Source organism: Calonectris borealis, chromosome 2 (assembly GCF_964195595.1).
Source record: "Calonectris borealis chromosome 2, bCalBor7.hap1.2, whole genome shotgun sequence".
Lineage (NCBI taxonomy): Eukaryota > Metazoa > Chordata > Aves > Procellariiformes > Procellariidae > Calonectris > Calonectris borealis.
This window is the reverse complement of record NC_134313.1, coordinates 170,580,283-170,593,936: the sequence shown is the minus strand read 5'-3', so window position 1 is coordinate 170,593,936 and position 13,654 is coordinate 170,580,283. Positions and strand designations below refer to the sequence as shown.

Sequence of the window (13,654 nt, the reverse complement as noted above, 5' to 3'; positions counted from 1 at the left end):
TCATGTAGAATTTTAGGAGAAATTCCCAGATATGTCAAAAAAGTCACAAGTTCTCTATTTAACTGTGGTTTAGAAACTGATTCTAAATTTCCGTTCTTAAAAATCAGGCAGCTGTTTTTTCTAAGTAACGATGACCAGAGTCTACCTCAGACTTCAGTGTGGGCAGCAACCTTCTGTCAGTTACGTTTTGGAGTTGATTACTTTGGAATTGTCCAGGGAAAAATAAATCATAACCCCAAAAAAAACCCAACCCCAAACCACAACACAAAACCCACCACCCACCCAAAAATAAAACCCCAGAAATACATAACCTTAGCTAAGACTTGGCAAGCCAATGTGTGACTGAGTGTAACTGGGTTGTGGTTATTTGAAGGCTGAGCTACCAGGCCTGATGAAGTAGGCATTCCTTGGACACCTAGCTGTGAGTTACCTGATGATTAAAAGATGTTCAAGATATGAATTCTGACAAACAATGTGTGTGGTAACATCCATCAGTTGACAAGTGGCAGTTTGTTACACTGCTTATATCTTATTTGCTTGTTTGTAGCCTTTTCCTCAAATATTGATTTACAAGTAACAGCTATTTAACAAGCTGCAGGTTTAAGACAAAAAGATTAAAAGTTGTCTTACTTTTCCCGGTCTGATCTTTTTTTTCGCCAGAGCGCAAAGCCAGTATGATTTAATTCAGTCTGCTTAGGCTATAGGTAAAAGCATTATTAATGCTCCCTCTTCTGGTTTGACTGATACTACGGAACCTGATGTGTTGTTGGGGAAGGGGCATTGGGTGTGTCTTAGCGACAGTGTGGGGGAAAATGGTGGAACAAAGACATCGGGGCTGTTGTGGTTGCAGCTTACACTTCAACAGGCAAGTGAGGAAAAGTGGAAAATAAGACAGAATTGGTCAGAATGATGGATGCTGGTAGTGGATTGCTCGCCTAACAGGTTTTTTTATCAAGTTTTTGGAAGCATCAGAGCTACAAAAAGCCTTTAAGGAAGGTGAGGAAGAATGGGATGGGAAAAGGCACAGAGGTGTCTGAAGTTTTAAAAAGAAAATGATTAAGTATTATGACTTCACTGGAGTCACAGGGGAGCAGCTCTGTTGGCTTGGAAATAGTAGTAAAGAATCACACAAAATGTGTCCCTTAATACAGTGAATTATTTTGATAAGGTAGCTTGTCCGTGGTCAGAAGGAGAAACAGCCTGTGGTAGTACTCTTGCAATCTCTTTTAACATTGATCCTGGCTCTTGACTTTATTTTTTCACCCTGCAAATCTGCTGCTTGGCTATGGTTTTGGTTTTGAGGTTTTTCCCCCCAGTTTTTTAAAACCTGGCTTTGCTTTTTGGTGAATGGAAACTAGTGTACCTGTAGAAAGCAGGCGGGAGATACTGGATCTGAACCTCAGTTTTACTCTAATCTGAAAGACGTTTCCCTTTTTAAATGTTGGATCTCCTTTCTTCTGCTAGCCGCTGAAACCTCTCACCGTGAAGTGCAGCTGTGAATGGCCCAACTCTTGCATCCTGTGTAGCTGCAAAGCCTCTGTCCAGACCATAGACCCTGACACCATGTCCCTGGAAGAGCGCATAGCCCTGCTGGACTCTGGCTTCCACCCCATTCTCTCTTTATCTCACGGTGAGTAGATCACGTGTTATAAAGTGAAAGAGGATCCCTTACTGTGCCACCGCCCTCTCTGCTCTTCCTCCTTACTTCCAAGAAAGTCAAAAATACGCTAACAGAGTTGTAAGCATGTTTCTAGAGGATAATGAAAAATGTCCGGTGATGTTCTGCATAGTAACCAGACACACCACCTTCAGTCCAAGGATGCAGTCCGTGGAGATTTCTGAGCCTAGGAAACCACGTTGTGTTTTGGCCTGTGTCTGAGGCCATCTCTAGTTTAATGTAAGCTTAGATCACTTCTTTAGGATCAGCTTTCTGTCTTCTGCAAGGAACATTCTAATTCTGGAGGCATGTGGAACAACTCTTGTAAGTTCCTGTTACACCCCTGCCCTGGGGGGCTACTTGAAAGACTTAGCATCTAACACTGATTTTGACAGGCTGTGAGGCAGTTGTTTGGTAGACCTTGAGCACCAATTTTGTGTGAAATCGCTGTTTTGAGTCTAAGCACTTGTTATTTAAACACCTGTGGCCACAGATGTGCTCTGTGATTGCTTTATGAACGATGCGCTGTAGAATCTTAACATTTAGTTTCTGTTTAAATAACTGAAGGATGATCGTGGCTGCAGCACTGCTAGTGCCTTTAACCATGGAAGAGCAAGAATGTGCACTAAGGAGTTATTGAGTTGGTTAAGGGACAGTGAGGAAAATACTTTTTCTACTGTGCAACTATGAGAGCATCTCTCCAAAAATTTTTTATCATTCTAAAAAAAACCGACCCAAAACCAAACAACAACAACAACAAAACAAACAAAAAAAAAGTACAAGCTCACCTCTGCTCATTAAATAATGATGCAAACAAGTGCCAAGTAACATGTAGCTGGATATAATTCAGGTCAGCATAGCGTTAGGGTGAGAAGCTCAATGGCAAGGCATTGGGTTCTGGCTGTCGGATTGCAGCTAGCAGAGGGCCAGGGCAGAGGCTGCTGTTCTGGGGACGTTCTCATCCTGTTTGCTCTGTCACAGCACGCGTGGGGTGAGGGAGCTGTGTCCCTTCATTCTTCCACTGAAGTACTGACAGGTCTGGATTGCTAATGATGTGTATGCAGCGCTGTGTATATGAAAAGAGGAAAATTTGTGCTTACCAAAATAACTTGTGTTTTCTGCTTTCAGGCAACCCTCTCCACTTGCACTTTGAAACCTTATTAAGAGAGGACGGATTGCATAGACTACTGAGCCATGAACTCAAGACTCTAAAGATGTCCCATTTTGGAAAGAAACAAGATCCAACTAACAGCGCATTCCCAAAGCTACACTCCTCGCTCCTGCTTGCCTCCCGTAAGTTAGGCAAAATGGAGTTTGAGATGAAGTTAAAATTAAATGTGGGCTTTTAACCAGTCCCTGAGGGCAAGCAGTCAAGGTAGAGTGGAGAAAGTAGCTCCCTTTCTTCCAGTGGAAGATAATTTGAACTCTGTTCTGTAGTAATGTCTAAGTAACTTGAGTCCAGCATCCTGCAAACCACAGAAATTCTGACCCCCTTGGAGGGACACAGAAATACTTGCCTCAGCCAAGTAAATAAATAAATCTCGCTATTCTCTATTTCTTTCAAGGGAACAAGCAACCCAAAAATAAAGGTTCATAAAAAGCTTCTTTGAAATCAAAGTAAATCAGTATTTGACTGGCAAAATTCTAATGTTTGGTTTTTTTTTCTGCTGTGATAGCAATTGCTGCTCCAGTTCCATGCTGCTCTTACAGCTTTGGAAAGCCTAATTTTTTTCATCAGTCCATCAGAGTTGATTTTTTTTAAATGGTCTACAGTAGTTTAAGATAAGTGACAGAAGACTCAAACCAGTTTCAAGACTGAAAGAGGGAAACCCAGCTAAAACACATCCTGTTTTTTAAACAAACTAGGGTTGGTGTTCCATTTGGCTTTCTTTAAAAGGCATGTTTTTAGGCCAAATCATTTTTTTTAAAGTAACATAATGTGCAGAGTGCAAGCTGGCCGTATCCTTGACATTCTTACGGGACACAGTTGCTGCATCTGGAATACTTTTTATGTTCTGTGGTTGCTGATGCAAACTACCATGAACAAACCAGATAGTATTAAAAAAAAAAAAAACCACAACAACAAACAAGCAAACAAACAAAAAAACAACTTTCATGCTGAAAGTACATCAGCAGCCTCAGGTTGTGTGTTTTTGGCCCTAACGATCTGAGCTACAACCTGGTTTAATGATGTTTAATTAGTCTGAGCTGAGGATACTTAGCTTTGAATGGGGATGGATGTTGTTTTCTAAGAGAAGCGTTCTGGAGATACATCATCCTTCCAATAATCAGCTCAGGATGTAATGAGGGTAGAACAAGCAAGTGGTTAGTTTTGAATAAATGTGAGGAATCTACTAGAGGATGCTTAATAACATACCAGTATAGATTCTATCAACTGGTCAGTAGCTGTCCGACTTTTAACTGATTTATCTTTCTATACCTCCTTCCTTTTTTGAAATATTTAGCCACAAAACTACACAAAAACTATTATTATTTTATGTGCAGCATGTATGGGGGGGGTGCAGACACCTACCACAAACAGTATGTGGATGATGCAGTAATGCAGGATGATTTTCATATATTTTTAACTCTAAGAGCCTCACAGCTAGAGCTTTAGGAAGGATTTGAATAGTAGAGTAATTTGGCACGATAGGTTTGGAAGATTGCTCCATTTGTGGTATTCAGCATGGAATAAGCCAGTCACAAATGGGAGAAAGAATAAAAAGTTAACTGATGGAGAAAAAGCATATCAAGCTGAGGTTATATAGGACTTCAGAGAGAAGAGTACATTTGTCTTAAAATCAGTGTGGTTTGTCATTGGAGTGATCATTCGAAATAGGACCAGCCTGACCAGTTCTACAGTGAAGAAGGCTTTTTTACGTGGCTGTATTTTGGACTGAGAAGTGCAGTTCTCGATGGCTGTAACACCTACTTCACCTTCCACTTCATTTTGGGAATGCCCACCAAAACTAACATTTTTGGGCTAGCATCTTCAGTGCTGCAGAGCATTGACACTTCACTGGAGGCCTCTGTTTTACATTTGTTCTCTAATGCTGATGTTTGTTCTGCTCTGTGTTCTCCAGGGCGGGTTTGGTGACCTTATGCAACATCACCGACCAGTCCTGAGCCAGCCTGGCTTCACCTTGGTGTTTCTGTTCATGTTTTATGAACAGGTTCATTGTTTGAAGGGAGAAGACAGCTTGAAGGAACATCCAGTCACAGCTTTCCTGTTTCCAGTCCTCAGGCACATGAATACGGTTCTTTGCACCACCCACCGTCCTTGTACTCAGAGACTCCTCCAGCCCCTTCTTCCAGCCAAATCCCTTTCCCTGGCAGCTCAGCAACGGTGAGTTGAAACAAAAGCTGTGGCAAACTAATCTGAAAAGGGGGAGTAGCCTTAGAGAGGAGCTGGGGGATACCTCTCTTACCAAGCATTGCCGAGGGGCTGCAAACTCACTGGGAATTCAGATGGGTCGTTACTGCTAATGGACTGCTGGGAAATGCAGTTTGGATGTTGGTGTTAAACAGTAACAGCTACTTGCTTTGTTTTTCCTCAGGCGGTCCTCGGCTGGCTAGGTGCCTGCTGCACTGCTTCCCCAGCCAGATTGGTTGGTTTCAAATTTAGTACTGACAATACTCCACTGATTCCTTTTTTTTTTGTAAGCCAATAGTTATATACACATAATGTTACAGTTTTATTTGGCTACAAATTAATAGTAGAGACTTAATTGCTAATTCCCCATGTGAAGCAGGAACATCAGCCAAGAGATGATCTCTAACATTTTCTTGTTTTTCTACAAGTAGGGGAGGATTAAAAAATACATCCTGCAACAACCACTTCTCTAGGAAGGCATTGAGTAACTCCTGGTCCTCCAAGTATGTTGAGCAAAGGAGACCTTGAAGGACGGGGGCTCAGACTTGCTATCCTTATCACTATTCCCTTCCTCTTTTTGCTTATAGATAATTGTTAGGTCTAATTGACAGAAACAGACCTTTCCCAGAGCTGAGGCTCTCAAGTAGCTTTTTCTAGGTTTGACTGTTTTGTGCTTCAGGTCTGTCTCACGGAGATCGACACAGTACTTGCGGATCTTCACTGTAGAAAGGGGTAGTGAGCTCCTCCATGGAGCCTGCAGTCCCCGTTACACCGGTTTCACTTGCATCAGCTACTCATTTTCTGTTTTTATGGCTCCCATGCTGTTAGTGCTTTCTTTGCAAGTGCTCTTCTCCCTCTCTGAGGCACAGAAGATTGAACAGTCCAACTCTGAGTTGGCCGCTTCTTTTGTAAGGTCTTCCAGGTACAGTCTCTGCTTCCTAATCAGACTTTTAAGAATGCTTCCAAGTAGTCCTATGCCTATTAAGGTTTTTAAATAATATTACATCAGTAACAAACCATAGCTAACCTTGTGGCCGCCGAGAACTTCAATTTGTGGTTGGCCTCTCTACCTAGAAGCAAAAGGGTGTTTGTTCGAGACAGGAACAAAAGGACTGTAGCATTTTGGAGACTTTTTGGCTTATAAGTAAAGGGGACACTTCCATTCTGGATCGCAGGTCTAATATCCAGCTCTGCAGGGAACCACAGCATATGGACCTCTTTATAAACTGATCAAAATGCATCTCAAAACTATTTAGGGGTCTTTTCATCCCACTGTTCCTAGCATGTTGTTCCAGAGCCTCGCTCCTCAATTTGGAAATACTCTGGCTTCCAGCCCAAATGCTGTGATATTCCTGATTTGTTGTCTCAACAGCTGTATCCTCTGCCTCAGGAAGGTGGTGTTCTTCCGTGGGTTTACTTGTTTTACTTTTTCCTTTTCAGCCCTTATTTTGCAAGGCGAAACAAGTACAGCTCCTTTAGTCTACTGAAATGACAGGGTTTTACTTCTTAAATTATCATCATAGCCTTTTTCTTTGCCTGTTTAAATTATTTTTTGCTACATGGATGACCTAAATATATACAAAGTTATAAGATGAATCCCGCTCACCGAGGTAGGTTAGTATTATCCTGCTTCATATAGGAATAAACCAAACCGTAGAGATTGTGTGACATGACCAAAATATCATTGAACGCCAGTCACAGTGGAAAGAACACACTGCACTTGCTGTTACGGAGAAGTTGCATTCTATGGTATATTCAAATGTGCTTTTGTGCCAACATTAATTTTCTGCATGGGGTTTTCTCTTCATTCTATGTTTCAGCAGTCCTCAAAAAGAAGAAAAGCGGAATGTTCCTATGACATCGACAACATTGTGATCCCAATGTCAATGGCAGCTGCCACTCGAGTGGAGAAGCCTCAGTACAAAGAGATTGCAGTGCCAAGGTATCTACAGACCAGGCCTATTGATCCTCCCTCCTGTGGGTGACAGGAGGAAATAGCTTTAGTTGGGCAGAATGAGAGCTGTTCCTCACAATGAAATGACATAAGGAAATTTTTCCTAATGAATAAAGAAAAGAAAGATTTCTTTAAAAAAAAAAAAAAGACAAACAAAAAAAACCCCAAACAAACAAAAAACCCCAAAACCAAACAAACAGACAAACAAAATTGCCTGGATTTAAATGTTAGTACCAAACGTGTTTTTCCGTGAAGTGATCTCTAGCTTGTGTTGCCCCTTGCAGCTGGAGGATAGTAGAGCTCGAGGAACTGGAGCCTTTTAATCAAGTGGACTCTGAGGTAAGGAAACAGTTTGTCAGTTTGTCTCAAATGTCTGTAGCCATTCTGAGAAGGTGCAAATGGCATATTAGTAGCTCTAGAGTCTGTCTTTATTAAATTCTGCCAGCCCGGTAAGCAAAGTTGCTGTATGAAATGCTGTTCAGTTCTGCTGGTTGCAGTTGCATCGGAAGCCAGCGAAAGGCCAGCAGAGTGAGGCTTGCGGTGGCATGTAAGCTGTGAGGAAAGTCGGCTGTGGGTCACAGCCAACCCACTAGCTGTGGCAGAACAAACCCTTTCATTGTGCATGATTTAATGCCCTGGTAGCTATTTATATGGTGCGTACCACAGCCTGCATCTGTCTCTTGACAATTCAGGCTGACGAGCAAGTTCCCGATTCAGTACATAATGAAAAGTATGAAAATGAGGTAGTGATGCGAAGTACGTGTGCTGGTTCCCAGACAGTTTGAGTGGGTTAGATATTGCTTACCTAGATTTTTAGAACAGTAGGCTTGGCCTGCAGGCAAGATTTCATGCTCTAAGTGTTCAGACAAAACTTCTTTTCCTAGCTGGAGGATACTTCTGATGAGATGTACTCGAATCATCACTCCAAATATGAAGATCTTGAACGAGCCTGCTGGGATTCCTGGGCAGCAGCTGCTTCCCATAAGCGAGCAAGCAGGTAGTGTTCTTGCTAGCAGGCACAGAAGAAGGTGGCTTTATTTGTTCTTCATTTTAAATTGTACAGAGATCCTGATTCAAGAAGTTCCTTTTAAATGAAGAAATCCTTGGATGTTTATCATTTTGCTCATATAATATGTCTATTACATAACAGAAGCAAAACATTGATTAAAAGAGGGTTTAATCAGCAGAATAGTAACACAGCATGTCACAGGATTGTTAAAAAATTAGCTTCATGCTAAGCTCAGGCTCTTGTGTTGAGAGCTTTGTGTTAACTGTAGTACTTCATACTTCTTCCAAGCATTTTTCCTTTGGCTTACTTAATAAATTTGGCAGAACTTCCTGCTACGGAGATTGTTTTCCATTCATTTGCGGTATCTCCTTAGCTTTTTACCTGTTGCCTGGCCAAAGAACGATCTGTTCTGTGTCCAGAGGTACACATGTTCTGTTTGCGTGGGTAAAAGTTGAATTCTTCTCTGCCTTTCCTTCAGTGGGGGCCGTAGGAGGTCTATCTCTGCTTTTGTTGTATTTTGAGAGTTTCGTATTTTTGAGATCCCTGCCTCAATCAGAGCTATGTCTAATGTTTTCACAAGTTGTTGAGCAGTAGAGTGGGGAGAGGGACTGACAGGTCATATTATTAGTAATCCATATCTCTGGAAAAATGCCAAAATAGTGTAGTCGCACTGGGGAGGAATGTTGGAGTACCTTCAAGTAGCTTCAGCTACTTTTTTCTCTAGCAGTTTTGTCTCTAGTAGTTGGTGTGTTTTTCTGTGGTGCCTTATTTCTTTTCACAAGGATTTACCCTCTCTTAATGCTTAATTGTTCCCTTCATGTGTAGGATGAGTGAAATGGACAGTGATTGCCCAAGAAGCCATGAGATGCTCTTTGAAGAGATGATAGGAGAGAAAGGGCTAATTAGTTAAAGCACTAACTGGGCAATATAGTCTCATTTTATTGTATAGAGGGGATAAAGCTTGCTTTTTTACTGTACAGTGATCTTATTTTTATTTGGGTTTCTTGTTGTACATAACTGACTGTGCTCCAAATACTACTTTGCTTTAGGTCCTCCAACAAAGCAGATGGCCGATGGGCTGGGCAGCCTCAGCCAGCATCTCCAGTTACTGGATTTAATTGCCTTAATGATCTGTATGTGCACCCTTCTACTGGCTTGCATAGCTCGGAGATTTGCAACGATTTGCAATCCCTCTCTGTCCACAGCAGGACCAGAATGGCGCTGTCTTGCAGTGAAGACACCAGATCTTCCCTGGAAAATGATGCAATACGGGTGAGGTTATGCTGTAACAAATGTCAGCTGGCTTCAGCTTGCATGTTTTTTTCTAAAACAATTTTACTGGTATAAAAAGTAAATTTTCTGAAAGCTACGTGAACTTCACACTGCTCAAAAGATAGTTCAGCTTGTGTGTCTGCTGAGACTGGGGCTGGCTAAAGGATTCAGAGTGGGATAAATTATTCTTCTTTATGTCATAGTTTAAATAATTCTAAAACAACATTGACTTAGAGTTTGAGATTACTCCCAGTAGGTGGGACTGAGTCACCTACATGACAGTGAATCGTTTCAGGCAGTTGCACACATCATGGGATACTTTTTGGCAGAAGGAGTTAACTTTGTTAAAGATTAAATTCTGAAATTACCAGAGGAACTGAACTTCCCCTCATCCTTAAGGATGGTCTTACGAAGTTTTACAAGCACAGTCTTACACTTCATACCAGATCTGTCCTTGGTTTGGGCTCAAGTGCACAGTGTTTGCTTTGGAAGCCTTTTCAGATAAAGAGACTATGAAAAAATAAGGAATGTCAGTGGAGATGGCAAGGCAGTAGTCTTGATAGCAACATAAAGCTGAACTGGTGATCCTGGAAACGTGAATAGTGCACGGTGTTCATTGCTCTTTAAAACCTGGCTTTGCTTTGGCACCCTGGCAAACTTAGAGCTAGCTTTCTAAATTGAATCTGCTGGTCTTTCAGCAGATTGGCGTGGGCAGGGAGGAGATGGTATTGTAGAGTTCTTTGAGTACTTGATTCTAGGCTTTTAATTTTAGCAACTTCTCCCTTCTCTCCTTTTCACTCCACAGAACGTACAGCCTTGGGAGCCTCGCACATTTCCACTTTCAGATTCTGCATACCAAGGTCTTCTGCAGCACTCGAGTGAAGATAGCTATGCCCAGGCTGACTTTCAGCCCTGGGTCTCTAGCAATAAGCAGGGCATCAGGCCTACTTCTGTAGACACTGTCATACCCAGCTTCACAGGGGTGCAATTTTCAGATACACACCTGCAAAAAGATAGCAATAAAAGCATAGAGGAGTTCATGGTCCAGCACTGCAACCCCGGAAAGCTTGTCAGCAACAATAAACCCGACCTGTGGTGCGTATGAAGTGCTAGCTACGCATGCTGTGGTGTCAAAAGGCTGTCTGCTGGACTGGTGCAGCGGAGCACAAGCAGTGTGTGGCACTGCTGCGTGTCAGACCTCATTTCAGCAGCAAGATGAGGAGATTTCCGGATGAGGAGGGGTTTAGGCAAAGGATGGAGCTATGGTACCGGACCTCCAAGGGATAGTGCTTTTCAAAAAGACCAGTTTCTGGTCAGCTCTGAAAAACAAGGCTGAACTGCCTTGTCACAGGAAGGTTAGGTGCTGCTACAGACAGAAGAAAGGAGATTTGAGTAAAATAAAGTCTAACAGTAGAAAGAAAACAACATTGTTCAATCTTGATCTTTACAAAGTGCCTACCAGGTGGCTATCAGGCCCTTAGTGGCTAGAAGCAGGTTTCAGGGTGGTGCTCGCTCACTCCCGGGTCAATTTACAAATGCCACAGAGGTCTGAGGAAGTCTTGTGAATTTGATATGAACCAAAGACCGGGTGAGGAAGAGGGAAGGAGAAAGCTGCATGGTATTGTACTCTAAAATGCAGCTTTGAAAAATGAGTCTTGTAAGTACATGAAGATCAGGTTCCCTTTGCCCTGCATAATTGAAGTTTTGTATCGGCTTCCTTCAAAGAAACTGCAGGTCCATTTCATAACACACAGTTGTCTTGCAGTATCCTTGCTGTAACAAAATTGATACACTACAGTTCTCTGACTTTTTGTATCTTTTCTGAATTGCCTTCTCTCCTTGGAGAGAGACCTTGTCTCAGGGATTTTGGCAACAAGCCACTGATAAGCCATACAGCTGAGAAAAACGTGCATTCTGTAAAAGGGACCTCCAGCCACCAGCTGTGTCAAGGTGAGCAGGGCAGTGAGCTGTTTTCAGAGAATGAGCTTCAAGCCTGGTCAATCTGATAAATGTCCCACCAGAACATATCGAAACTAACACTGCTGCTAAGAACTTGAATCTGTATTAAGGTGACCAGGAACAGTATGTTCCAGCTTGACTAAAACTTCTCATTTAAAAGATTATCTTGAGCAAAGGATGTTTGTGCTGGTTTTTTTCTACATTCTAGAGCAAAATAAAGTTCTTATTACCAGTTCATTATGGAATATACTCGCTTTGCCTTTCAAAATGGTCTCTGAAGTTTAGGTTTCTGGATGTTTGGTTGTTTTTATCATTCTCTGTATCTCCAGAAGTGTCCTTTCTTGCAAGTATTTATTTCTGGGTTGGAGTGTTCAGGGGCAGAGGGGACACTTGCAACCTATAGTAAGACCAGGGAAGTTTTTATATGGGGATTGTGATTTTGACAAAGAGCTTTTTGTCTCTATATTTGATAATGTTTGATAAAGTGGGAGTAAAATGCCCAAGCGTTGCCTAGTTACATTCTGTAAAGTAAATCGCATGATTCGGTGATACCCTCCTGTGCTGAAGTCAGGTAGCGCGGAGGCTGCCATTCACCAGATCTGGTTCACCACTGTAGTGGTGCACTGTTGCACTGCCCGCAGCCTGCAAACTGGTAACCACAACCTGGCAGCTGGAAGTAACTGATCTAGTTTGTACCAAAACGTGTACAGATGGAGAGAAATTACGGAGAGTTCAAAAAGAAAACCAAAGCTGCAGAGTTAAGTGGAGCACTGCCACACCTGGGTGCAGGTTTCTGTTACTGGTTTTGCAGACCAAGGATTTTGCTGCTGGTCTGAAGTTGGTCTGAAAAATATGAAAATTGGAGAAGCCCCCAACTTCATCATTCTTACTTTTCTGGAGTTGAATATAGGAGCAAATTATGGAAGTGTACTCAATTTTCTGTACTAAAATTTGTTGTATTTTGTAATTATATACAGATTTTTTGCCTGTCATTTTTTGAATTTTTGTATTTTGAATGGTTGGATTCACAAATAAAACATTAATAGAGACTTGGTCAGATGTTTTTAAAAGAGGAAATTTGGGGAGAATTGCTTCATAATTACTCATTCCATTGGACTAGATGTGATTATGAAAAGATACATAAAATTTCTGAACCTACCCACTAGTGAAGACTTGGTGCAGATTTGTTCATTATATTTTAAACCACTTGATTTTTGAAGCCATAATGAGCACTGCCTGAGTCTTTATTTTCTTGTGAGCTGGCTCTACCCGTGCCCCATTCCTTGTCTCCTCTTTGGCTGCTCTCTGCACCCTGCCTGCTCTGATCCACCTTCCCATGGGATGTTTTCTTCAGATTATATAGCAGGGCCATTTTTTCTGCTTAGCCTTTAATAAATTCCCAAAAGAATCCCATTAGGCTCAAAACTGACTGTAGGGTGGTTACATATGTTGGCACCCCATTTACTCCCTAATCACATCTCTCCACTGAACATCTCAAAGTCTCCACGCAAACCCTGAGCTTCAGCTCACAAATCATCTGCTCGTATTCTAAGCTCTCCCTTTGCCTCCTCTGGTGTCTGCGCACTCAACTGTGTCCTAAAACAAACTTATCAAACCCTTGTCAGCCATCAGCTAGTCCTGGAGCGCAGTGGTCTTCCTCTCTCTTTGTGCGGCCAAACGTTATGCCATTGCTGGCGTAACAGTCAGTATGCTCAGGCCCCGGGATGCCCCTGGTGCCTGACTAGGAAGGATGTGCTCCTGGAGCACAGACTACTTGCCCAGCTGTCCAGGGAATCGCAGCATTTGTGTTGTGTGTCAAACCTGATTGAGGGTGGCCAGCAGGTCCAAAATTCACAAGGTTTGGGAACACAGGGGGTATGACTGAGTAAGTCTTGTTTCTTTAGGAAACTAGGCTAAAGTCCTAGTCCAAATTATCTAACTCAGAGGTGCAAGTTACCTACAGTCTCAAAAGACACCTCAGGTTAGGATAAGAGGGGGCTCTCTGAATTTGGAAGAAAGAAAAAGGGCAGATGATGTGAGGCATCTAGGTGTAGGGCCAGAGTAGCAACCCCCATGTCCTTGAAATGTCTTACATGGCACATCAAATGTCTCTCAGTTCCCACCAGATGAAATCTTTGATTTCGTATTTTTCCCTTTCAAGGTCCATATGGATCCGATTCCATTCTACCTCAGAGAGTCAGCCGTAACAGCAGAAAACTGTGGTTACAAGGGAGACAGACCAAGATCATCATCTTTGATGTCACTGAAATACAAACATTTTCCTTAGTCCCTATGATCATGAAAATCAGCATCTGCATTCATTTTATTGTCTCCTGGGAGGTTTTACAAAACATCGGTGTGTGTAGTGCTCAGTGAGGTACTCCTGCCTGCCTGCCTTCTCTCTTCAATTCCTCCCCGTCTCCCTTCTTT

General features: G+C 42.2%; 1 protein-coding gene across 1 annotated transcript in view; it reads left to right on the top strand.

Annotated features, from left to right (window-relative positions):
- LOC142078422 (KAT8 regulatory NSL complex subunit 1-like) overlaps positions 1 to 12,273 on the top strand; it is a 38,473-nt gene extending 26,200 nt beyond the window's left edge. Inside the window, exons 6-13 of the mRNA XM_075140885.1 lie at positions 1,465 to 1,630; positions 2,786 to 2,950; positions 4,831 to 5,003; positions 6,851 to 6,972; positions 7,269 to 7,323; positions 7,869 to 7,981; positions 9,043 to 9,265; positions 10,071 to 12,273. Of these exons, the coding sequence (XP_074996986.1) occupies positions 1,465 to 1,630; positions 2,786 to 2,950; positions 4,831 to 5,003; positions 6,851 to 6,972; positions 7,269 to 7,323; positions 7,869 to 7,981; positions 9,043 to 9,265; positions 10,071 to 10,370 (1,317 nt within the window). The 3' untranslated portion in view covers positions 10,371 to 12,273. The remainder of the gene's footprint in view (positions 1 to 1,464; positions 1,631 to 2,785; positions 2,951 to 4,830; positions 5,004 to 6,850; positions 6,973 to 7,268; positions 7,324 to 7,868; positions 7,982 to 9,042; positions 9,266 to 10,070) is intronic.
- The last annotated feature ends 1,381 nt before the right edge of the window (positions 12,274 to 13,654 follow it).